This window comes from Cebus imitator, unplaced genomic scaffold (assembly GCF_001604975.1).
Source record: "Cebus imitator isolate Cc_AM_T3 unplaced genomic scaffold, Cebus_imitator-1.0 Scaffold81, whole genome shotgun sequence".
NCBI lineage: Eukaryota > Metazoa > Chordata > Mammalia > Primates > Cebidae > Cebus > Cebus imitator.
Window position 1 is genome coordinate 957,293 of NW_016107396.1, and position 25,401 is coordinate 982,693.

General features: G+C 36.3%; 2 protein-coding genes and 1 long non-coding RNA gene across 5 annotated transcripts in view; 2 read left to right on the forward strand and 1 right to left on the reverse strand.

Moving 5' to 3' along the window:
* The window catches only part of MED23 (mediator complex subunit 23), a 43,143-nt gene extending 30,894 nt beyond the window's left edge, over positions 1 to 12,249 (forward strand). The window contains exons 20-30 of one of the 3 annotated variants that reach the window (XM_017533242.2): positions 706 to 911; positions 1,001 to 1,181; positions 2,601 to 2,771; positions 3,139 to 3,355; positions 4,940 to 5,176; positions 5,994 to 6,159; positions 6,704 to 6,776; positions 7,638 to 7,852; positions 8,468 to 8,588; positions 9,316 to 9,447; positions 11,149 to 12,005. In XM_017533242.2, the coding sequence (XP_017388731.1) occupies positions 706 to 911; positions 1,001 to 1,181; positions 2,601 to 2,771; positions 3,139 to 3,355; positions 4,940 to 5,176; positions 5,994 to 6,159; positions 6,704 to 6,776; positions 7,638 to 7,852; positions 8,468 to 8,588; positions 9,316 to 9,447; positions 11,149 to 11,316 (1,887 nt within the window). In that variant the 3' untranslated portion in view covers positions 11,317 to 12,005. Of the gene's footprint in view, positions 1 to 705; positions 912 to 1,000; positions 1,182 to 2,600; positions 2,772 to 3,138; positions 3,356 to 4,939; positions 5,177 to 5,993; positions 6,160 to 6,703; positions 6,777 to 7,637; positions 7,853 to 8,467; positions 8,589 to 9,315; positions 9,448 to 11,148 lie in introns of all 3 variants that reach the window. The other 2 variants (XM_037740197.1, XM_017533243.2) reach the window with 2 other exon arrangements.
* Positions 12,250 to 13,820: 1,571 nt separating this feature from the next.
* ARG1 (arginase 1) lies at positions 13,821 to 25,003 on the reverse strand. Its single transcript, XM_017533244.1, has 8 exons — positions 24,807 to 25,003; positions 21,396 to 21,468; positions 18,820 to 18,994; positions 16,735 to 16,894; positions 15,427 to 15,521; positions 14,987 to 15,091; positions 14,653 to 14,789; positions 13,821 to 14,402 (listed from the first exon to the last, which is right to left on the reverse strand). Exons 1-8 carry the CDS (start codon positions 24,861 to 24,863, stop codon positions 14,236 to 14,238), a joined length of 969 nt encoding a protein of 322 aa, XP_017388733.1. The 5' UTR covers positions 24,864 to 25,003; the 3' UTR covers positions 13,821 to 14,235.
* Positions 23,306 to 24,180, forward strand: LOC119471994. The gene is made up of 2 exons (XR_005201092.1): positions 23,306 to 23,471; positions 23,853 to 24,180. It is a non-coding gene; the product is annotated as an uncharacterized LOC119471994 (long non-coding RNA).
* Positions 25,004 to 25,401: the final 398 nt, after the last annotated feature.

A 25,401-nucleotide genomic window follows, 5' to 3' on the forward strand; every position in this document is an offset into this window, starting at 1 on the left:
AAAAAAAAAAAAAAAAAAAAAAAAAAAAAAAAAAAAAAAAGATCAAATGGTTGTAGATGTGTGGCGTTACTTCTGAGGCCCCTGTTCTGTTCCATTGGTCTATGTGTGTTTTGGTACCAGTACCATGCTGTTTTGGTTACTGTAGCCTTATAGTGTAGTTTGAAGTCAGGTAGCATGATGCCTCCAGCTTTGTTTCTTTTTACTTAGGATTGTCTTGGCTATGCAGGCTCCTTTTTGTTTCCATATGAAGTTTAAGGTGGTTTTTTTCCAGCTCTGTGAAGAAGGTCAATGGTAGCTTGTTGGGGATAGCACTGAATTTGTAAATTACTTTGGGCAGTATGGCCATTTTCATGATACTGATTCTTCCTAACCATGAGCATGGAATGTTTTTCCATTTGTTTGTGTCCTCTCTTATTTCCTGGGGTAGTGGTTTGTAGTTCTCCTTGAAGAGGTCCTTCACTTCGTTAGTTGTATTCCTAGGTATTTTATTCTGTTTGTGGCTATTGTGAGTGAGTGTTCGCTCATGATTTGGCTCTCTGTTTGCCTGTTACTGGTGTATGCCTGTGATTTTTGCATCCTGAGACTTTGCTGAAGTTGCTTATCATATTAAAGAGATTTTGGCCTGAGACAATGGGATCAAGTAGGCTTCATCCCAGTGCTCTTTCTACTATAACCAATAAAATAAACTTCTGGTCTTCTTTTTAGGCATTCTTCAAACAAAATAATGTGCCTCAGGAAAGCCGTTTTAATCTGAAAAAAAATGTGGAGGAGGAGTATAGGAAGTGGAAGTCAATGAGCAACGAAAACGACATTATTACCCACTTCTCTATGCAGGGCTCCCCGCCTCTCTTTCTTTGTCTTCTCTGGAAAATGCTCTTGGAAACAGATCATATTAATCAGATTGGCTATAGGTAAGCCAAAAACCCAATTTGCATGCTATGTGGCAAACTGTTGTATACATACAGTAATGGAGTTTTATGTTTTACTCTCTGCCTTTCAGAGTATTAGAGAGAATTGGAGCCAGGGCCTTGGTAGCCCATGTGAGGACATTTGCAGATTTCCTGGTATATGAGTTTTCTACATCAGCAGGGGGCCAGCAACTCAATAAGTGTATTGAAATTCTTAATGACATGGTTTGGAAGTATAACATTGTTACACTGGACAGATTAATTCTCTGCCTGGTAAGAATAAATGTTCCTAAGCTTATTCTCTTTTAGATCAAGATGTATAACTAATGTATCTTGTGTCGATCTGTTCTATATTGCTTTGAAGGATTTAATGAATTTATACTATAACCATGAATTGCTGTCACTTCCCTAAAGAGCTAGAAATTTTCCAATTTCCTTTTTTTGTTTTTGTTTTCATTTTTGTTAGTTTGGTTTTTTTGAGACAGGGTCTTGCTCTGTTGCCCAGTGCAGTGGTGTGGTCATGGCTCACTGCAGCCTCAGCCTCCTTGGCACAAGATGTCTCCTCCTGCTATTCAGCCTCCTAAGTAGCTGAGAGTACAGGCATATGCCACCATATCCAGCCTTTTTTTTTTTTTTTTTTTTTTTTTTTTTTTTTTTTTTTTTTTTTTTTTTTTTTTTTGTTTTTTTTTTTTTTTTTTTTTTTTGTTTTTTTTTTTTTTTTTTTTTTTTTAATCTTTTTTATAGAGACCGGGTTTCTCCATGTTGCCCAAGCTGGTCTCAAACTCCTAGGCTGAAGCAATCCTCCTCCTTAGCTTCCCAAAGTGCTGAGAGGACAGGTGTGAGCCACTGCTTCCAGCCGCGATTTTCTCATTCATTCATTTCATAAGTACATATTGAATATCAACTGTGTGCTATGCATAAAAGGTACAGAAGTAAATAAAATAGATGTGGTCATAGCCTTATGATACTCTAAAAATATGAGCAATTAGACCCTGAGTTAATTCTCCAAAACTCCCACTAGAGGCAGGAAGTAGCAGTAAATCACTGTGTTTCTTTACAGAGTGCTAATATAACCATTTCTGTATACTTTGATAGCCACAGCCATAACTGAATGTTAATCATGGCCACCAAACATTCCCCAAATGTTTTTTTTTTTTTTTTTCTCCTGACTTTGATATCTATTTCCAGTAAATTTCTTTAAAAAGACACTGAAGTAGGCTGGAAAATGCTACATTAAAAAAAAAACATTCTATGGTGATGATATTTGGAGTGGTTTAGTTTAACGTTAACCCCTTAACTGTGGAGCATTGATATAAAAGTACTATTATCTTTTAGGGAAAATAATGTAAGTCTATATAAATCAATAAGATAACAGTATAAGGTGGAGGTATAGAAAAAATATTTCTAGGAAATAGTGAGAAACCTTATCTGCTTAGGTGATAGATGTGAGAGATAGATTAAATTTTAAAAAATAAAGATGGACATTCCAGGCAGAAGGAATAGTAAGCCAAAAATAGGCAAGAAAGGTCAGATATGTTTGGGGAATACTGAACAGTTGGTTTGGGATAGACTAGATGTCTAATGAAATTATGAAAGTGAGGTTTTACTTTATTAAACTTTAGGCTTTCAAATGGCCCTCATGGTTTTGCAGAGGTTGAGCATTTCATATAATTTTTCTTTTGTTCTTTAAAGGCCATGCGTAGTCATGAAGGAAATGAAGCCCAGGTTTGTTATTTCATAATTCAGTTGCTGTTACTGAAACCAAACGATTTTAGAAATCGAGTAAGTGACTTTGTGAAGGAAAATTCTCCAGAGCACTGGTTACAGAATGACTGGCACACTAAGCACATGAATTATCACAAGGTACTAGTTCAAACTGGTATTTTAAATCATCCTTTTAAAGTTGTATTTGAGTATTTGATGAATTGATTTGGCTATTTTCTGTCTGATTCTAATGGTTTTTCTCTGGTATAAATAGAAGTAAATTAGCTCTCTCAACTTCTTCAAGGTTTGAGAGTTTCTGTAGTGTTGAAAATAAATTGAAACTGCAGTTTTAGTGGACATATGTACTTATATTATAAAAAGAAGTAAAATATAATCAAGTTTAATTTAAAACGTTTCCTTGTAGAAAAAATATTTAAATAATATTTTCAAGTTCATTTAGCTCCTTTAAGAGAATTTTTTTAAAAAAAAAATGCTCTAAACATTTATCATCTTCACAATTCCACAGAAATATCCAGAGAAGTTGTATTTTGAGGGCCTTGCGGAACAGGTTGATCCTCCTGTACAGATCCAGTCTCCCTATCTGCCCATCTATTTTGGGAATGTGTGTCTTCGATTCCTTCCAGTATTTGATATAGTAATCCACAGATTTTTAGAGTTGCTTCCAGTATCCAAATCACTGGAGACTCTATTGGATCACCTAGGAGGCTTATATAAATTTCATGGTGAGCTTTTTCAAATTTTAATTTCATCTAAACCTCCATAATCAAAAGTAGACTGGGCAGAACCACATGGTAATAGTGATTCTAAAGGTTTTATTTTAATTATTTAAAAATGAAGTGTTCTGAGGATAAGTATTGTGGATGGTGCCATGAAGTATCAAATATACAACATAAAAATATAAACAAAAATATGAGTTCAGAACAGGGTGATGTTACTATAAACTAAACAGATCTTGGCAGCCTTCTTGGATGGGTAGGATTTGAACTGTGATGCATCAGATTTATAGCAGCAGAAGGGATCATTTTGGGGAAAATCGTGGAGAAAATAAAATAAACTTGAAGAAAAATTGCTTTGTGGGGTTTAATTGAAAATTCTTACTAGAGAGTTCTAGATATAAGCCTGGAAAGACAGATTGTACCTAACTGTAGCTCACTTTGAATGCTATGCTGATTTTATAATTGCAGATAATCATCTGGAAGTTACTGAGTATGATCATGGCATGGGAAACATTATTTCAGAAAGGTACATCCGGTTATAGTTGGCAGCAGTCTTAGGAGGAAGCCCTTTCAAGGACATGTCAAAAAGCCCAGTTGTGTGATTAGTATCCAAACAACAATGGTGGCATTGAAAATGAGAAAAAAAAAAAAAAAGGAACAAATGATCACAAAAGAAAGAACAGGACTTGATTGGTTGGTTATAGGGAGAACATTGAAAGAAAAATCAAAGCTTTAAAGTTTTAAGCATCATAACTGGATAGTGGCAGGGTCAGTGACGGAAATGTGAAGGTCGTGGAGCAGCCACTAAGGGAACAAAGTGTTTGGCAGCCAGTCCTTCTTCATCTTTAAGATACCTTTCCTCAAAGCAATGGTAATAATTGTGTGTTAACATGATAGAATAGGCATAAAGTTCAAGTGAGCATTCTTTTAAAAACATTTTTCTTTTGGATTAGGTAATATATGTATGCACTTGGTAGGAAGAGTATATAGTAAAAAGTAGTTCCATCCTGCCTCCAGCTAGCCAGTTGCTTTCTTGGTAGGCAGCCAGTGTTACCAGTCTCTTGCCATCCCCTCTTAGAGAGCCTGGGTGTTTTTTGTTTTTAACACAAGTAAAATGTAATACACACATTGTTCTGTGTCCTGTTTGTTTCAACTTTATCATATATTAGGGTTGGCCATTTGTATCAATACATAAAGAACTGCATCATACATGCCATAATTTACTTTATCAGTCCACTGTTTTTGACTTTTTAGGCTGTTTTTCATTTTTGGTAGTGTAAAGAGGGCTGCAGTGACATCTCTTGTTGTATGTCAAGGGATGAAAATTTACGCAGGATAAATTTTCAGAAATGGATTTGCTTCCACTTAAATAAAAACAAATGCAAATACAAACTGTATGTTACCAGAAGCATTCTGAGCCTTCTGCCTCTACTCAGGTTAAAATATTCATAGTATACAATTGTCCAGCAGGTGCAATTATTTCATAATCTTCTGAGCTGTTTTTCAGTTATCTTGAAAGCAGTGGATTAGTTTTTCACAGTTATCAGTAACCAGTTAAACGTTGTCGTGATACGTTTTTTTTCTTGGCAGATCGTCCAGTGACTTACCTGTATAATACTCTGCACTATTATGAAATGCACCTGAGAGACCGTGCATTTCTCAAACGAAAACTCGTCCATGCGATCATCGGCTCTCTCAAGGATAATAGACCACAGGGCTGGTGTCTAAGTGACACTTACCTGAAGTGTGCTATGAACGCACGAGAGGAAAATCCATGGGTTCCAGATGACACCTACTATTGCAGATTGATCGGCAGACTAGTCGATAATATCCTTTCTACTCTGATTTTACAGACTCCCCAGAAATAACAGTATTTTGATTTATGAGAACAAACTTTTTTTTTTAAGGTATTTTTTTCTATATTCTAAGGTTTTACTTTTTTTTTTTTTTTTTTAGATCACTTCCCTTTTTATCTCTCTAAAGGTTTGAAATCTTAAATTAGCAGCATCGTGCCAGATAGGCTGAAATTCTATTAAAATTTATATTTTAGAACTTGAGGATAAGTGGTTAAAAATTATATTTAAAAATAGACTTTATGGAGATTTGTTTCAAAGAAAAAAATTTATTCTTAAATGTACTATATTTTGTAGCACATGCATCTGTGTGCTACTGGAGAATGTAGCATCTTATTACTTTAAAAAAAAGTATGTTTTTATTAAATAATAAATGATAAAACATTTTTCTTTTTTTAGTGAAAAGGGATATTTTAGTGAAAATATACTTGTATGTTTCTTCATTTTGATTTTATGTTTTCATTTATTAGCACTCTATACTTCATACCACTATTTTACTAGGTAGAGAAATTCTACGTAAATGATTGTGACTTATTTTCCTACACAAAGGAATTTATTTTCTGAAAAAAAAGAAGGGATCATTATAAAATAATGTTCATATTAATGTCTTATAACTATGAAAAGAAATAGGCTCATAAAGCCTAGGTATACCTTCGTTGCATCTGTGGTTATTATATGTCACATTTATAAGAGCCCACCTGTAAGACCAACCATTTATACTTGTGGTTAATTAAATGATTGCTCTTAATACATTTCAGTCATGTCAGTGTTATTGCTTTAACTGTGTGCACCGATGGCTGGCAAATCTCCTGGTCCTTTTCCAAACTGTGACTGGAGATTCAATGAGTTTCCCAACCCAGCTGCCCACGCTCTCCATGTTACTTGTGTGGAGCTCATGGCCTTGGCAGTTTCAGGCAAAGAGGTCGGGAATGCCCTTCTAAATGTTGTCCTGAAAAGGTGTGTATTCTGGTTCATGCAGTAAGATTTGTAGTTTATTTGTAAACAGAGTGGTGTTTTATTTGGACCTTTAAGACAGACCTGTTGCCACAAGGCTGTTGCACATTGGATGATGACTGTTTTCTGGTTCCAGATCTTGTCTTTGTGATATAGGAGTTATGGAATGAGCCCTGGACAGGATCATAAGATCTGGGTTTGTTCCTACTTCTACTTATTAATAGCAGTTTGACATGTAATTTAGGATTAATGTTAACTTGTCACTTAAAACAAGATTCTCTTAATCTTGTTTTCAAGATTTCAAGATTCTCTTAAAAATTAGCACAAAATATGGGATAATGATTGGGGAAGAAGTATTTTTAAAAAGCCTTACTGAGTTTCTATGTATATTACATTTTTATTCAATAAAAAATTCCCCACTGTTTTATTAAAATGGATTAGTTGTCAATCCTCTGATTTATAGATATTCTTTAAAAATAAGATCCATTGTCAACCATCTAAAATATTTTTATACTTTCATACTTGTGTTCTTTTTTGCTGGGTGCAGTCAGCCTTTGGTGCCAAGAGAGAACATTACAGCATGGATGAATGCAATTGGTTTGATCATCACTGCCTTACCAGTGAGTTAATTGTGATTTGTACTTACTGATGAAATACAGCCCCTTGTTCCATGTCAGCAAAAAGAAAAAGATGCATATAGGATGCCCTTGTACAAGGACATCAGACAAATTAATGAAGTATTTTATGTTTTTAAAGTTTTTCATATTATTACTGCTTTAAAAATCTACAGTGACTAGTTTTTGCCTTTCTGTATTAGATCTAAATATCTCTGAGTGACTTACATGTCTCTGCATTTTCTGGTACCACCTTACCTATCCAACTTTAGTTTTTACATTATAACCTGACCTACTCTTGGCCACTTAATATGTTGTATATCTACAGCCTTTGTTCCTGCAGATAGTACTTATTAAGACATGTTTTAGGTACTTCTGAATGTGAGTGAATAAGACATTATTTTTATTCCAGAACCTCCTTCTTTCCATTGCCTTCTCTAAAGCCTATTTATTCTTTGCTAGCTTAGAGCCTCCTTTCTTAGTGAATGAAGCCTTACCTGACTTGTCCAGCCCACATGAAGACTCCCTTCTCTGACCTCCACACATATCTAAAAAAAAGTTTATTATTATAAAATAAATAATAAAACTATTGATTTATTGTTTGGTAAGTTAATTGATTTACTGCGTAGTATATATCAGGTACCTAAATGAGCTGGACAGATAAATGTGTGGAGCCCCCTAACTCACAGACACTTCACCCAGGTTGTTACTGACTTAATTTGCCCAGTTACAAAGTCATCCAACAGATTTGCAGCAGAAGCTGGAAAAGTAGAAAACTCTGAAGACTGAGAAAACACTATTATTTTAGTCTTTGTGGTGGAATGCTAGATAAGTGATTTTTTCACTAGCTTTCCTCCAATTTTAAAGGAGCCATATTGGATTGTACTTCATGATCGAATTGTGAGTGTTATCAGCAGCCCCAGCTTGACTTCTGAAACAGAGTGGGTTGGCTATCCATTCCGCCTCTTTGATTTCACTGCCTGTCATCAGTCCTACTCTGAGATGAGCTGTAGCTATACACTAGCTCTCGCACATGCTGTGTGGCACCATTCTAGCATTGGACAACTTTCTCTCATTCCAAAGTAAGTGTAATAATTTCTTAAAGAAATTGGACATATTTCATTTTTTTCTAATCTGATTAAGAGATGAGGTATATACCTCATTCATTAGAACAATTTGCAAAGTAAGTTCATCAGAAAGCTCTTTTTGCTTCAGAATTGTTTTCAGAAAAATTGACTTGTATGTGCTAGTAATAATCTAGTAATGTAGTTTTTCCACTGTAGTTTGAAGACGCTTAGTCAAGTGCATACTTTTTCCAGAACGTATCCTGAAAGTTACCTTTTAAACTGAATAACTGCTATTACCCTATTTCCTGATTATTTTCCTAGACCATAAAAGTGGTATTAATTGATGCAAATTTCTATATAGTGGCATTTATTAGATTATTCTTTTTTTATTTCAGATAAATCAGTATTTTTACCGTTAAGAATGATTTAAATGTGATATTTAAATAAATAATCAAATAAGTAATAGCCAGTGAGAGATGTGAGATTAATTAGAAATATTATTGTTACAAAATTAAAAGAAACTTTTAAAATTACAAATTTTGTTGTAATACTTTGTAAATACTATATTAACAAAATTCAAACAATTTAAATAATTTCAAGTCACAGGAGATTTTTATCTTCAAATTTTAGGTTTCTCACTGAAGTACTTCTTCCTATAGTGAAGACTGAATTCCAGTTGCTCTATGTATACCATCTTGTAGGACCATTTTTACAAAGATTTCAGCAAGAGAGAACTCGTTGTATGATAGAGGTAAAATATAATCTGGGCTTTCTGTGATATGATTAAATTCTGAATTATCTATTTAGGCTTCTTTGTGTTATTGAAACCTCAGGTCACAATAGTTAGTAGTGAAACTCGTTTAACAGGATTCAAGAGCAATTGTAGAGGACTTAGTGTGCCAGTAATGATTTGGGGTGGGATGTATTGAATTGGATATACAGGGGAAATACCCATCATGAAGGCTGAGAAGAGGTTAAGGATGGAAAAGTACATTTGAGGTCTTACAGTGCAGAGGAACTAATTAAAATCATGAGAATGGATGACGTCAGTCACTTATAACAAGATGTCAAAAACAAGGAAAGGAGCCAGGAATAGAACCTGAAAGCAAGAGCTACCAAATGGAACAAAGAAAGTATAATCCAAAGGTTCCCTAGAAGTGGAGTTTTCCCAGACATCAAGAGATGGTGTCTAAAAAGGGATTGTTTATCTCTTAATTTCAAGAGAAATTACTAAACGATGAAGAGATATTTTATTTAAGCCTTATTAGGGGCATTTTGTAGCACTATAGATTGTTTTATAAATGCAGGCCACATCATATCTCCCAGGTGCATAGAGGTGTGTATGGCATGCGACAGTTCTACAACAAACACAGTATCCGCCAGTGCTAGTGTTGTAATGGTGCCTATCTGCATCATGCTGAATTATTGAATCACTTCACTTTTGACCACTTAAATAATTTTACATTATTTGTAAATAGATTGGTGTGGCGTTTTATGACATGCTGCTGAATGTCGACCAGTGTAGCACCCATTTAAATTACATGGATCCCATCTGTGACTTCCTGTATCACATGAAGTATATGTTTACTGGTGACAGCGTGAAAGAGCAAGTAAGTTGAATTTGTTTATTCTTTTGAATGATGTTTAATTTAGAGAATTTGAACATATAGTAATAGGCTTTTTAGATTTGGGTGATTATTTTTGTCTGATTTTTTTTTTTTTAAGGAAAAAGGGTGGATATGAGACTTTTTTAGGCAACATTATTATGTTATTATTCATAACAGGGGCATATTATTCTAGATGAAGTATTAAAGTAAATACAAGTTATAATTTCTCATCCTTTTCTGCCTTGATATTTGCAACAGGACATCTAAAAAAAAGATGTAGAGGGTTAGTTAATGGTAGTCTCATTAGGGAGAACAGTGGGATGCAGCTGCTGAAGTAAGGCAGAGAGACTGCTGTGCTCTGACACTTACGGTGACAGGCAAACTGCAGCATAACAACCAGAAGACTAAACTCAGGGCTCCAGACTAAACCTGACTAGAGACTAACTCATGAAGAGTATTTGAAGAATATGGGAATGCTGACCCTGAAGAAAAACGTCTTAGGGAATTATTTATGACCTCAGTCTTTTGAAGGGTTTCCATTTGGAATACATATTAGATTTGCTCTGAGTCACTTTAGAGGGTGTATGAATTCTGGTAAAGTTAAAGGGAGGCCGTGGTGACTTAGCATATGAAGAGGATCTTCCTAATAGAGATGCCTGAAAGTAGAAAAAGACCTTGAATCAGAACTGAGTTCTTATGTGTAGGAAACAGAATCTGGGCTATTTTAAAGGGGTGGCGGTAGGACATAAGGAAAGTTAAGTCCATCCTCTTCCACTTCCCAATACTTTAATGTTATTTCCTTCTATAATGGAGAGGAAGATAAACTGCTGTGTAGCCGTATGAGTCTAGTCTGCTAAGGCTTCTTTCTTTGGAGCTGGAGTTGGGAGGATGTTGACTCCTTATGTCTCAGCAGCAGTGTCAAAGAGAGTTGACCTGTTCTCCCTCATGTAAGAAAGAAATTGTATCTGCTTTTGTTACAACACAGAACATGCGGAAAACCTGTGAAGAAACGTTTTTGTTTTTGTTTGTTTGTTTTTTGTTCTTGAAGTATTCTTTACATTTGGGCCTAAGAAACTTTGACTCAAGGGAGTAGAGAAAGGAAAAGGTCAAACAGCATTTGAGTAAAGCTAAGAAAGCTGTGGAACTACTTGATGTATTTGTCTCTTTAGTGTTTTTCAAAAGAGTAGATCTAATATTATTTATTTTGAATTCCAAGTATAAATCAAAACCAAAATAATTAGCTTTGTAGATAAATGTTGCAGACATGAGTTATTCAAAGAACTTTAAAATATAATTAATGCTTCATGCTTCTGTAAAGATTTTAAAAGAATGATCAACTCATTGGATGTATAAAATTTCCAGTATAAACTCTGCTAGCTTTTGGTAGCGGGATGACTGGCTAGCTAGATAAATGGATACGCTTTTGTAAATATATGCATATATATGACTATACATGTGGTACATGTACAGACATGCATATATAATATATAATGGGTGTCTGTGAGGGAGAACGTGTTGTTTCTCCTGCAAGAAAGATACAATTGTATCTGCTTTTCTTAAAACACAGAACATGTTGAGAAACTTCTCATCTACCCCACGCCGCTCCTTTGTTTATTGTCTCAGGATATATGTAAGTCCTGCTTTAAATGTGAGGAGTTGAAATTCTCTGATTAAAGTACTTTTTAATGTGTTTTTATTTCTTAGGTAGAGAAGATTATCTGTAACTTAAAACCAGCTTTAAAACTTCGTCTTCGATTCATCACACACATTAGCAAGATGGAGCCAGTTGCAGTGCCTCCACAAGCCATAAACAGTGGGTCTCCAGCACCTCAGTCGAATCAGGTGCCAGTGTCTTTACCAGTAACTCAGTGAAGCCAGACTCTACTATGGAGAAAGTGGAAATGCATCCATCTTTGAGAGTGGACTCAAACCTATTAAATCTGAATGCTATCATGCTATAGTGATAATAGTAGAAGCAGTGATGATGTTCAGATTGTTTTATTTTGATTCAGATGATGAATCTGTTGACACCTTATAACACCCATCTCCCTAACTATATTTTTGTCTCTAAGAGATTAAGATACATGTTGTTCATATTCATAACAACTTATTAGAGCTACATAGGAATATAGAGGTATCTGTGATCAAATGACTTTTGTCATTGGCACTTTCAGTCTTTTCTAGCTGTTGCTTTTGTTTGTATTTTTTATTAATGACGTATTTAGTCTTCAGATATATTATTTTAAAGGCACCACACATGTAAAACAGTTATTACAAATCCTTTTATACATAAATCTCTTTTGGTGGATCTTCAGAATAATAGAGATTTTTATCAAGAAAAAAAATCTAGACTTTGTTGCATTGTAGGAGCAAACAAGCCTCCATATTCTTTTTTAAATGACTTGAAATTTTATTATAAATTTCCATTGTTTCTATCAAGGTCAGTTGGCAGTTTTATTACCTTTGCTATGGACTCACTGTATAAAATGAGCTGGAAGCCATGTAAAAAAATAACATCTGAAAATTCTTAAACTTAAATAAAACTATGCTTAAATGGTTGATTTTCCAATTTCTTTTTTTAAAAATAAGTTAATTGCTTTTGCAGGTTGATACTCTCACCTGACAGATGATATAATTCTTCAAATTTTTGTAATCTTAAAATTTTTAAATTTTTGTATTTATAAATAAAGTACACATTTTATTTCTTCAGAATTTCTTAGATTTTGAGAGACATTGTTAATTTGGGGGCAATTGGCATTGTAAGAGACTTGAAAGCTAATGAGTAAAATCTGCTGAATGAATAAACCGCGTGATTGTTTCATGACTCCATTGGAATGATTGTCTGCTATGTGCCAGGCGGTGTGTTGGCTGTGTTCAGTTGGAAATGGGGTACTCTGTACACTACAGTTGGTGACTGATGTTGGCCTAGGAATTAAGAGTTACAGATTCTTTTAAAAAGAACTAGTGAATTTAACCAACTGTACTTCAAATTCATATTTCTAAATATATTCCCACTAGAACTTTATTTTCTTTGTAGCTCATGTTATTGCCATCATTAAATCATTACTGGCCATGCAAGTCCAGCTAAAAATATATGTAATGGTAAAAGTGACTTTTGCAGACTCATTCTTAAAATTACCCAGAAAAAATGCTAGAAATTATTTCAAGTTATTAATCTTAACATAGTGTCAATATATTCTTGCTGCCTTGAGGAATATATTGCTTTTTGATCCTAGAATGAGAATAAAATTATGACACCAGTGTTGTACAAACAGAATAGGGGAAGTGAAAATCAATATAATCACTTTCTCAAGGACATAAACATTCTAATTAATTTATTAAAAATTCAGTTTTCCCTCTCTAGCTTAAAAACATGGGATAGATTTTTAAATACGTTTTTAATCAGAGACTAAGGGAAGACAGAAACTTTATTTGGGTCTACAATACTGCTGATGGGAAAAATATGCCTTTATATTTATCACATCCTGAAAGTTTTTCTTTTTGAAAATAGAGTAGCTCTGTCCAGTATGACTTTCTGCAATGATGTAAATGTTCTATACCTGTGCTATTCAATACACTAGTTAGAGCTACATTTATCTATGAAGTATTTGAAATATGGATCAGAATTTTTTTATTTTGTTAAGCTTCTGTTTGACCACATGTGGCTGCCGTATTAGACAATACATCCTAGAGTGAGATCCTTTATAACTGTTCCCATCTAGAAGTAATTCAATGAAATGTTTACCTTTCAAAGGCCCAGTAGTTAGAGGTAACAGTTTTTAAATTCTGTGTTACATTTGAAAAATCAGATTGTAGGGGCTGTTTATCACATAGTTGTTAAAAACCGAAGAAATCCATTCACGGAGCCTACCTTATTTACAGAACCGCCTGGGGTTTTTGCAAAAATTACTGGGAAGAGAAAAACTTCGCTTCCCTTGTTTTGATTGCAGTTAACTCTGGTTTGTTTTTTCCATTTTTCCTTACTACATTCCAGAGCCAAGATGAGTTTTTAGGATATAGCTGATGGTGGTGTAATTGCAGGGTGAGTGAAGGGTGAAACATTGGAAGCCACAGGTAATTTTAGATGACATCCTCAGCCGAATTAGTCATTCTTAAAAACAAACTAGCAATATGTTTTATCTGGCTCCTGAATAGATTTTTGGAAGCATCTTTTCTTTGTTTCCCAAAGTCTCACTCTTGCCCAGGCTGGAGTGCAGTGGTGTGATCTCATCTTACTGCAGATTCTGTCTCCTGGGCTCAAGTAGTCCTCCCACCTTAGCCTGCTGAGTAGCTGGGACTATAGGTGCTCACCACAACGCCCAGCTAGTGTATGTGTGTGTGTGTTGCATGTATTCAGAAATACATAGACAGTGCAATCTTGTTATAAAGAGTTTATTATAAAAAAAATCACGTCTTTTGAATGACATGGACACAGTACCATTCCAGATGGGGTAGCTTTGTCTCCTGATTCCAGGAGTCCCGCTCTGTGTATGGGGGCTTTTGTTAAGTGTGCTTATTTTTAATGCCAGCAATTTTTTAATTGTAAATCAATGCATGCTTCTCTTTCTAAGGATAAGCCTTTTGCCAAGTTAGAAAATATAGGCTTTTAAATTCCAGAAAATAATTTCCACATCTTGAGTTTTACACCAAGAGGGAATTTGTAGAGTTTATGCTAATTGGAAAAATATTTTTCTGAAAGAACAAATCTTTAGAAGGATAACTGTATGCTTAAGTTATTAGATTTGCTAATTATGCCATTAGCTATGAGATTTGTATTGGCTGTTTCTACATTTACTTAGGTGGCTTAAGGTAATCAATAGGCTTGTGATTACCCTCACGAGCAACTCCAAAACAAGCCAAGGTTATTGCTACTGCTGTGTTCACTGTTCGAATTACTTCTTCTGGTGTCTTCCCCAGGGATGGGTTCACTTCCATTATATCTAATCCTGAGAGTAGCCCTGCAACAACAAATTGTAATAATGTAATTTATAAAATAGTTTAGATTTTGAAATTTGTACAGACAGACTTGAAAGATTATCTGCTAACAGAAAATGGTAGCAACCAAGAGAAAACACTTTAGCTATTGCATCACGTGATTGGTGGACATTCTAGAAATGTGAACTGGGACTTGGTTTTCAGGTCAAGAGGTATAAATATACATTAGTCAAGTGTACACTTGCTTCTCTATTCCCTCAGATTGTTACCTACCTGTTTTGTAGACTTCTTCTGTGATGTAGAGACCTTCTCTGTATGACAGACCTCCCACGACTGGTGTGCCAGTGGCTGGTGTGAAAGATGGGTCCAGTCCGTCAACATCAAAACTCAGATGAATTGGCCTTTTCTTTCTTTTAAAAAGTGGGAAAGGATTTCAGTTTAAAGTTGACAGCTTCACATTCCATAGATAAATATATCTGTTACGTTGCTTTATAAAAAGTAGCAACTCGTTATTTCATGTAAAGACTTTATTAATAATTTACATTGGTTAATGTCAGCAGCAACCTTTTACGTTACACACATGTGTGCACACACAAAAGAATCATACCTTCCTAGTAGATAGCTAAGCGTTTCTTCCATCACCTTGCCAATTCCCAGTCTGTCCACTTCAGTCATTGAAAAGTATTTAATGCCTAGAGTTTTCAAAATGTAGCTATAAAAGAGAAGATAGTTATAATTAATAAGGCTGATGGTGCTTGCCTGCCTCCTTTTAAAGGAAAGAACAATGTAGTAAAATATAGAAAATATTTAGGTTCTATAAACTGTATATATAGCCCAATATGGTTATATTTGTATTTATTTTTAACAGCAAATCAATTGAGATTTAATTGCCTGGATACATATGTATATATGTACATATATATGAATTTATGTGTGTTGGGCATATGTGTAGAAAAATAATTTTCTCTCATAGATTTGGTCAGTAAAGCACATCTAGCACACAAACGGACAAAAATGAAGGCAAATCACATCAAAGAATAGGCTTACTGTTCCCCAGGGTCCACGTCTCTCAAGCCAATATACACAATATCCTTGGCAGATATGCAGGGAGTCACCCAGGAGAATCCTGGCACATCAGGAATCTAAAATTGCAATGTTTTCACTTGGTTATATATGATTCTCTTGAACAAATCCTACATTCAAAGTTAAAGACACTTATTGGATTGCACATCTTATATTTAGAATATAAATATAGGAGAAATCATGCAAAAATAATGCAAAATTAAGAAGGGGAGGCATGCTTCCTTTTGAGTGCTTTGACTTTGCCTTGAACCACTTGGCATTTACCTACTTTGTGCCCCATTCCTGCTCTGCCCTTCTTTCCCAGGGCTCCTCTGTAAAGAAATGAATGTGCTCCCATGACTTTGGTAGGTTTCTTCTTTACTTCCCTTTCTCAGTAAGTCCTTAATGCAGAGGATGGCCTAGGGCAGCTAAGGGAAATTTTTGACCTGTCCTTTGGTTATTCTTCACATCATAACATGATAATATCTGCCTTGTCCCGGAGCCACATTTAGTTTTTCCCCTGCGCTAGGTAGATATTTTGCAAGTTTATAAACCTATCCCTTGGTCATTAGTTCAAAAGATATTACTTCTGAGCATTTAACATAAGGAGCTTTTAACCACTTATATAATTATAAAGCCCGAATATTATATCAATAAAAACTTTTTATTGATGTACTATGGCACATCAACAAAAGTTATGAGCTATAATATTAAATTTTAATCTGTCATTTTATTTTACATCTTTTAGAAGTTTCTAGGGAGCAAGGAGATAGTTCTTTCTCTTATGATTTAGATAGGTGCTTTTCCCAGTAAAGATATTAATTCATAAACCATTGTATTTGTAATTTTAAAATTCCTTTTTTGAAAAGGCTCTGTGATGTAGAAGGACTACTTGGTAAGAATGCAGGGCTATGTGGCATGTAGTGGAAAGAGGAAGGATTTAGGAGACCTGGGGCTGGCCCTTGATTTACTATAGGATTGGCATATATCCCGGGCAAGTTGGTTAACCTCTGAACCTCTGCTGATCTGTTTATAAATGATTACTCTCTGCCTCAACTACTAAAAGTGTAGTTTAAAAATTAGCAGAGAAAATATATATTAAATCAGTTTGCAAAGCAGAGACAGAGAGCCTTACTGCCTTTTATCAACCAACCCTTTGCTTATTGGCTACAGAGAAAATGACTTGAGATTACACCAAGAATAAGATAGCGTGGGATTTCTTATTTCCCTTCCACCTCCTGAATGTCTACTAAAAAGTGTTCTTTGGCACTAAAATACCAACCAGTCCTTTACCTTTCCTTTTAGTTCCTTCAGGAGGAAAGATACAGGTTGTCCATGCAAGTTGCCAGTTGTGGTTGTCTGTGGAGTGTTGATATCAGTATGAGCATCCACCCAGATGACTCCTAGATCAGGGTGGACCCTGGCATGGCCAGAGATGCTTCCAATTGCCAAACTTGGGAAAAAATTCATGTGAACATCAGGTTTGCAGTGTCACTACATGCATCATATTCACTCACTTAATGCTCCCACTTGGTTTTCCTTTAAGCCTCAGTGTCTGATATTTCTGATAGGTTCTAAATTAGAGATGCCAATTAGTTATAACAATAGAGAAAGCATAACTTGCACTTAATGCTTACTAACTAGTTATAGTTACATCAATTGCATTACCAAAAACAATTGTGATTTTTTTCCCCAAAATCCACCTTGTCATAAAACCACAGATTAGAGCTTAGCCAAAAAATAAATGAGTATAAAAATACTAGCCACACAAGAAATTCCTTAGCATAAGACACTGTTCAAGTCTCAGAGTTAAATTTGGATCATGTTCTGTACACTCATGTCTCTTGGTAAATACTTAATTTTATGTAAATTATGACAAGTAAATTATGACAAAGTCCTTCAGTTTTTCTTAAAATCCAGCTTTTTTATAATTTGGGGGCATCACTCAGAAGTTCTTACATGTTCTTATTCAGAAGTTCTTTAGCTAGAGTGTGGCATGTGTTCACTCATTCTAGTTCCCCACTCAACCAGGAACAAAGTACATCCCAAATACTTCAAGCGCCAGACATTTTGCTGGGATGGAAGAGGTAAATGATATCTGGCACAGAAGTTAAAAGTTAGGATATATTAGGTTGGTGCAAAAGTATTATGGTTTTGCCATTTAAAAACTGCAGTTACTTTTGCACCAAGCTAATACTTATACAATGCCTGTATTCTCCCATTTGCAAATGTGTAAGTATCATTCAGAGAATCATGAACTTTTAGACTCTCGAAGTGGAAGCAATCATGCCTTAATGTAAGGTATGGATTACCCAGTGTGACATTTGTTTTCCCTTCAGGTTTCTTGTCTTTTGCCATGTGCCATTCATAAAATTTTCACTTACAATTTCTCCACTTAAAAAAAGAAAACGAGCCTCAGTTCCCAACTGCAGTTTTGATACAGAGGCCTTGGTAACAGTTTGGCTTCAGAAGACGAAGCTGAAGAGGCCTGAAGTCACTGACTGCTCACCTCAAGAGCCATAGAAGCGTTTTTGCTTTTAGATCTAATCAGGTTTCTCTGGTAAAATTATCCTAGACCTTGAGAGTAAATATTTTAAAAGGCTCATGCACAAAAATGGTCTTTGCCACATTATTTGTAATGGTGAAAATTTTAATGTAACCTGAATATCTGACAATATGTACGTATATAGCCATGTAGCCCCTTGATGAAAAATCATGCAGCAGATAAAAAACTGATGCTTATGCATATTACATGAAGTAACAAGGAAATTTGCACTGTAGAGTGAGAACACAACATAGAGTATCCCTCTCTCACACAAACGCACACACACACATGCACATACACAAAATTGTTAGTCATCATGTACAAGGAAAACAAGATACCACGAAAGAAATGTGCCGGATTTTCAATTCTGGTTGAAATGGTCATTAGAGAATTACAGTTACATTTTTTTTTTCTTGTGTATGTGTCTGGTTCTTTCAAAAATGTTATAATCATTACTTTTATAATAAAAAACACATACTTTGAAATTGTTGACCTATATGAGTTGTACATATTATTGGCAATTAAGAACAATAAGCTATGAATTGCCTCACTTACTTATTTAGAAATGTAAGCTTGTGATGAATATTTAGATCAAATCCACTCATATTTCATATGTTTTCTGCTGTACTAGGTCAAAATACAGCTATTGTAAGACTTCAAATAGAGCTAAGTCTGTTTCTGTAATAAAGCAGTAACCTATCAAATTTTTTTAAAGGCAGAAAGTTTGCTATAAAATGTAGGTCAATGCTTTTCTGTGTATTTTCTCTTTTCTTCTGGCCTTGGTTACACCGCCTTTGTACCAGACTCCCATAGACACAATTATTCAACAAGACCTGTGGTCTCCGCCCAGCACCAAGCTGACTCTTCCGTTCTTCTTGACTTCTTCCACCTTGCCAGCCAGCTGCTCGTTCGCTTTTCCCACAGACCTTGGATTCTTCACGATTTGAAAGGGACTGTCATTAGGGATGTCAGCAAAGTGCAGGTCCCCATAATCCTTCACATCACACTCTAAAATTAAAAGTTTTGAGTTAGTAAATAAAAAAGTAGGATACAAATCAGTCTGTGTAGGATGATCACAATTGTATGAAATAGGCATATATTCACAAGTAGAAGCAAAGGAAAAACCTGAAAGGTCTATAAACACAGGGAAGGTGGAACCCCGATCCGCTTCTGTTTGACATCATGTTACCAGTACCACACACTGGTGCGTGCTGTATACTAGGCTTGAATCTATTCAGTTAGACTAGATACTAAAATATAACAGTGATGGTTTCTGGTTTGGGCTTAATAGGGAATATCACTGTCTTTTTCTCTGTCTGCCTCCCCTCTCTGCTTATGTGCTTTTTACCTTTCCGTAGTAAGCATGCTTCATTTTGATAACAATTAAATATATTAATAGATATATATATTCTCAGAAAATTTAGAAAGCACTGATGTATTTTCATCTGGGACACACACACACACACACACACACACACACACAATATCCATTGAACCTGCCTCATAGTGGTATCATCAGAATTCAATAAGAATATGTGAATATGTGCTTAGCACTGAGCCTAGCACTTTGGGAGCTCAGGAAATAAAGATTTTTGTTATTCTTTTTGGTAAGGAAAAATTACAGGTAACCCCAAATTCCTAAGGACTTGGTGTGCATCCTAAAAGGCCTTGAGAGAGTTTCGTGTATAACTGTGATATGGGATCAGTTCACTGTTCTGAACCAACTGGCCATCATATATAGCATTTGTTACATGTCGGTGAGAATCTGATTCAGTAATGCCTCTGAGAACTTTCACCTGATATAGCACGTGAGCAAATTATGCTTGTTAGTTAAGGGACAAGTCCATTTATCCAAGCATTCTGTTCTCTACTGCATGTCTGTATTTTTGTCTTTTTTTTTTCTTTTTTTTAAGATTTACAAGGTATAATTCTCCTTCATTGAAACCCACTCATTTTAAGTGTGCAGATCAATGAGTTTGAACAAATCTAGTCTTGCAACCACCACCACAATCAAGATTTAAAACACTTCCATTCTCCCCCAGATTCCATCCTGCCCCTTTAGAGGTAATTCCTGCCCCCAACCCCAGGAACTGTGGAACTGCTTTCTTTTGGTATGCCTTTGTCTTTCTAGAATTTCATATCAATAGAATCACGCAGTGTGTAGTCTTTCACGTCTTAGCATGCTGTTTTTGAGACCCACCATGTTCTTGCCTGTGTCTGCAGTCCATTCCTTTCTATTTATTTATTTTTATTTATTTATTTAGAGACAGAGTCTCACTCTGTCGCCCAGGCTGAAGTGCAGTGATGTAATCTCGGCTCACTGCAACCTCTGCCTCCTGGGTTCAAGCAATTCTCTGCCTCAGCCTCCTGAGTAGCTGGGACTACAAGCACCCACTACCACGCCCGGCTAATTTTTGTATTTTCAGTAGAGACGGGGTTTCACCATCTTGGCCAGGCTGGTCTTGAATTCCTGACCTCATGATCCACCCACCTCGACCTCCCATAGTGCTGGGATTACAGGCGTGAGCCACGGCGCCCAGCCCATTCCTTTTCGTTGTTGAGTACTATCTCGTTGCACGGACGTGACACTTTTTGTTTAACCATTTACCAGTTGACAAGCATTTTGCTGTTTCCATCTTTTGGTTATTATAAATATTGCGGCCCTCAAACTTTCAAGTACAAATCTCTTACCCAAGAGAAATGGAAACATATCCACACAAAGACTTGTACTTGAATGTTTGTAATTATACTTCTCTCCACCTACAACTGCTGGGTCAAAACGTAAATATATGTTTACTTAAGAAACTGCCCACCTGTTTTCAAGGTGGCGGTATCATTTGGATTCCTATCAGAAATATATGAGAGTTCTAGTTGCTCCACATCCTAACCAATACTTTATCGGCATCTTGTTTATAAAGGTAGCAGAGAATTGAGCCCATACTTTAAAAATAGACATAATATTGCATTTGCATGCTTATGTATATGTATGTATATATACACACTGTGCAAACACTAGGTGCTGTTATCATCATTATTACTGTTTTATTTTATTTCATTTCACAAATAGGGCTCCTGTTGCTGGTAGCATACTTCCTGCTGCCCCTTGCCTTCCATTTGCTCTTCCACCCGCTCCCCTACCATCCACCCCAACCCCAGTTCTTGCACATGCAAATTCCCTTATACCACAGTTTGGCTGGAAAGAAAATATCTGAGAAATGATGTACATCCAGCGATGCTTCCTGAGCATTCTCCCACACCATGCTGCTTTTGTAGGATGTGCTTCTAAGGTTATAGCCAGTACCGCAATTCTGCATAAATATTCCAGACACACTCCACATTCACAGGGGCCTGCTCCTTCCTTCAGGGTGGGGAGGAAATCAGGCTGACCATCTTTTAACTTTAAAATTACCTTGTTCTTTAAGTTTCTCAAGCAGACCAGCCTTTCTCAATACTGCAGGGCCTTCTTCCACCCCTCCTCGTGGCTGAACAATTAAAAAATAAAGTACTTCAGACATTATCATCACCAACAGATGCTCACAGTAAGAACCCTTTTCATTATTTAATCAGTTGAACTGTAGCTATCATTTTTTGAGCTCCTACAGAGCCAGGAATTTACATTATCTCATTTAATCTTCACAGCAAGGTAGACTGAACGACTCTTATGCCAAATAGAAAGATTTAGAATCACAAAGGTTGTATGAGTTTCAGACAGGCACACAGCTAATAAGTGGCAGAGCCTATGTTCATATTCAGGTCTTTGGATTCCAAAACCTGCATCCCCTCTTCCCATCAAACCATGTTATCAACAGAGTGAACACACAGTTTGTGCAAAAGCAGTCTGATAGATGAGATCCAATAATGAAAAGGCTTTTGTCTTTTGAGTCCCTCATAAGCTGATAGGAGATATGAGCGTTTAACCCTAATTATAATACACAGCTGCTTCAATCAAGATATAAAATGTCATAGTAACAAAAACAGGATGCCTTTAAGACTATCGGGGATAGAGCATGTCAGTAAAGGCTACAAGAAATAAATGTTTATGCTGAGTCTTGCAACATGAGTAGGTACTCAAGAAAACAATACAGAGTGATGGAAAAACTCTGCAAACCAAGGGAACAATTTGGGCAAAAGTATCAAAAGACTGTGGCATGAAAGAGACCTACGTGCTTGTCCTCACAGCAGCGAGCCAGAGCTCTTGAGGAGAAAGCAGGCAACAGGCAAAATTATCACCTGGGAGATGAAAACCACAAACAAAGACCAACCCAGTGATTTCAAGTGTGGCCTGCTCAAACAGTAGACGGGAAGTTCTACCCTTGCTGCTTTGATACTAGGGAAGCTAACACTCTTCCTCAAAGGGACAAGTCTTCCTCAGCCCCCTGACCAACTAGAGGTCTAAAGACACAGTTCTTTTCTTTACCTTTCTGATTCTAATTTCCAACAGGGCTTTCGGATGCAGAAAATTATTGCATGTTGTCAGATGAGACAGTGTGCTAACAGACACGTTGTGCTGAGACAGTGTGCTAAGAGAATCCAATCTTTAGGATTGGGACTGCGGCATCAAAGTAAGCAAATATTTCTTCCTCATTCAAAAGACCAGAAGACTTGCCCTGGGTGCCAGGCAAATCCTTGGTGTCAAATTCCTGTCCCTGGCAGCAAGGGACCCACCCCATCCTCTGTCTGACACATTTTGCTCCTTTACTCCCTTTTTGCTTGATACACCTCCCTCTCCCCAATCAAGCAGACATAATTTCTCCTTCTTTCAACCCCAGTAGGGTACTGCTTGGTTCATGGTTTGCCTTTAGTTTTGTGTCTGTGTCTGTATTTTCCCCGTTGTTAGATTTCAGTCCAGCTCTGTTTACATTTGGGCACTATATTTTGTAGTGTAGAGCTGACATGTAGTAGATGCTCTGTAATCCTCAGCTTGGTCAAACTCCTTGACTTTTTTCTCTTTCTCCCTTTCAGACTTTAGAATAAATGTCATAGACCCCTTAGTTGACATTGTATTTGCTATAACACAGTTACTAAATTTTCTAGCATTCTTTTTTATTTGTTTTATTCAAATGGCTTCTCATGATTGGTCTTTCCTTTTGCTTGCTGTATCTGCCCACTTTGGAAATTACTTTGTCAGCTCCACTGACTTTCTAAGCTGGGCCCAATCCCTAACTGGCCACAAGTATAAAGTCCCCTTCAGAGTTGAATCACCTGAAGGGACATCAGTGCAAATCAAGGGCACAGGCATTGGAATCAGACTATCCTGTCTGGGATCATGCAATCAAGGCTGTGTGACTTTGAGCACATTACCAAATCTCTCTGAGCCTTTTTTCAACCCAATTGTAAGGTAAATGTAATACCTACCTCATTGTTTGCTCGCTGCCCTGCAAGGGGGTGTGACAGGGAATGAAGCCCTTTCTCAGACTCAACATTTTAGTCATCTGCCCTCTAATCCTTTCCTTTTGCCTGCTTGTCAAACCTGTATCTCCTTTGGGTGAGGACAAATGCTTGTATGTTTGCCATTTTGTCCTTTTTGTTCTATGACTTAGTGTAAAAAAATCTCTCTCTCTTAGTCCTTACAATCATGAGACAATGAACTCCATCATCACGGCCCTGCTTTAATGTGAGAAGGGTGGTGGAGACAGGAGACTTGCTTCCCTTTTGTCAGTTTTTAAAATTATATATTTTTTATAACTTGTTCCAGAATAGGTGAGCACATTGTGGATTTTAAAAGGAACACTTCTGTGTCAGCAAAATACCCATGTGTTTGTGAAAGACTTTTGGAGGATTTCCAGGGGAAGAAAAGTAGTATTTACTGACAGTCCAAATGCAGCATGGGTCTCTAACCTCTGGCCTCTCTCAATTTGTTTTGCAGTAAAAAGTCAGAGCACACAACAAGGGGTCCAGATCAAGAGGAAGCAAAATGCTGCCCAGATTCTGAGAAACCTGGAGAAAATCAACCTTCGGAGTTTCAACACACACGTTGTCCTGTTTGATTTTGTTCTTTGTTTTTTATCCTCTTAAGGACAGATACATGTTGAAGTCTATGGTGTTCTGTCATCTCATTCTCTTTACCAGAATAGGTGTGCCCAGGCAGAAAAAAAAAGGGTATTCAAATGTTGCTGGCATGTGTGGATTCACAGCTGGTGGCTCTGAGGAAGTCTGGGAGTTTCATAAATCCATTCAAATCCTTTTAGACTTGCCAACCTGCAGTAGGATTTTCTTTCTTTTTCTGTTCTTTTTTCCCCTTCCAAGAGAGGTCCATAAAGGATTCTACCTAGCCCATGAATGAGCAGTTTCATAGAATCATTAAAACCCTAACATAACATGAATTATTCACAAAGTTGCATGAAACAATAATATTTAGGTTATACAAATTATAAGAAGTCTGGAGGTTACCATCAATCTATTAAATTTTTCTAGGTATTAATTACATATCTAAACAATTGTATTTTCTTAAAATCCTCTCTTCCTCTACATACACACAGTAACATCAAAAGCAACAAGAGCAACTAAACCTAAACACCTAGCTACAATGCAGAAATAGTCCATTTCAATTCAAAGAAAAGCATTTTCTCCTAAAACCTAGGGGGAAACATTCTGTAGGTTCAAATGAATTTGACTTTGGCTGAGATCAGGAGCCACAGAGTAAGTGGGTTTGTGACTATAATTATATAATGTGGGAAAATGGCGAGAGACTCTAAAATATGCATTTCCAGGCCAGATTGTATCAGAAAACTTAACTAACCAGACAATAACCTCTCACAAATTTTGAAGTCCCAAATTTTCAACAAAATTCCAGGTATTCAAAGAAAGACTTTTTACTTACCTGTCCCTTTGAGAAAGGAGCTCCGATAATCCCTATGGTTTTGGGCTTGGCACTCATGCTCTGACACTTCTCTTTGCTGCACTTGAACTCTTCAGTTAGTCAACCCTCAATGACAGAGGGCACATCTTTTCTTTCCATTTATACTTGGGTTGAATAAACAATATTGATTCTAATGAAGGCAACTGGCTCCACCCACTAAAACAAAGAATGGTAGAGTCAACAGTCTTGCAAATTCTTCATACGTGGAGTAACCACAATTCCTCTGAGTCTAGGTCTCTAATTAAGTCACAATTATTCACGTCCTTACTTCACACCCTTTTCAAAAAACCAGCCAGATGACATTAATGTTTCCTTAGACAACTGACAAGTTTCACAACTACATAAGACATACCATTGTTCTGGCTCAGGGAACTCAGGGCAAGGCACTTTCCTCCTCCAGACCTCTGAAGACCTCCTTATAGAAGAAGGGCCAGGCTTGGCAAGACTGTCTGTCACATCCCTTCCAGCCCTAACATCCTAAGATTTCACATATGAGGGTAAATGGTAAATCTACAAGACACATTTCATAAACTTTAAGGGTACGCTGTCATAAAGA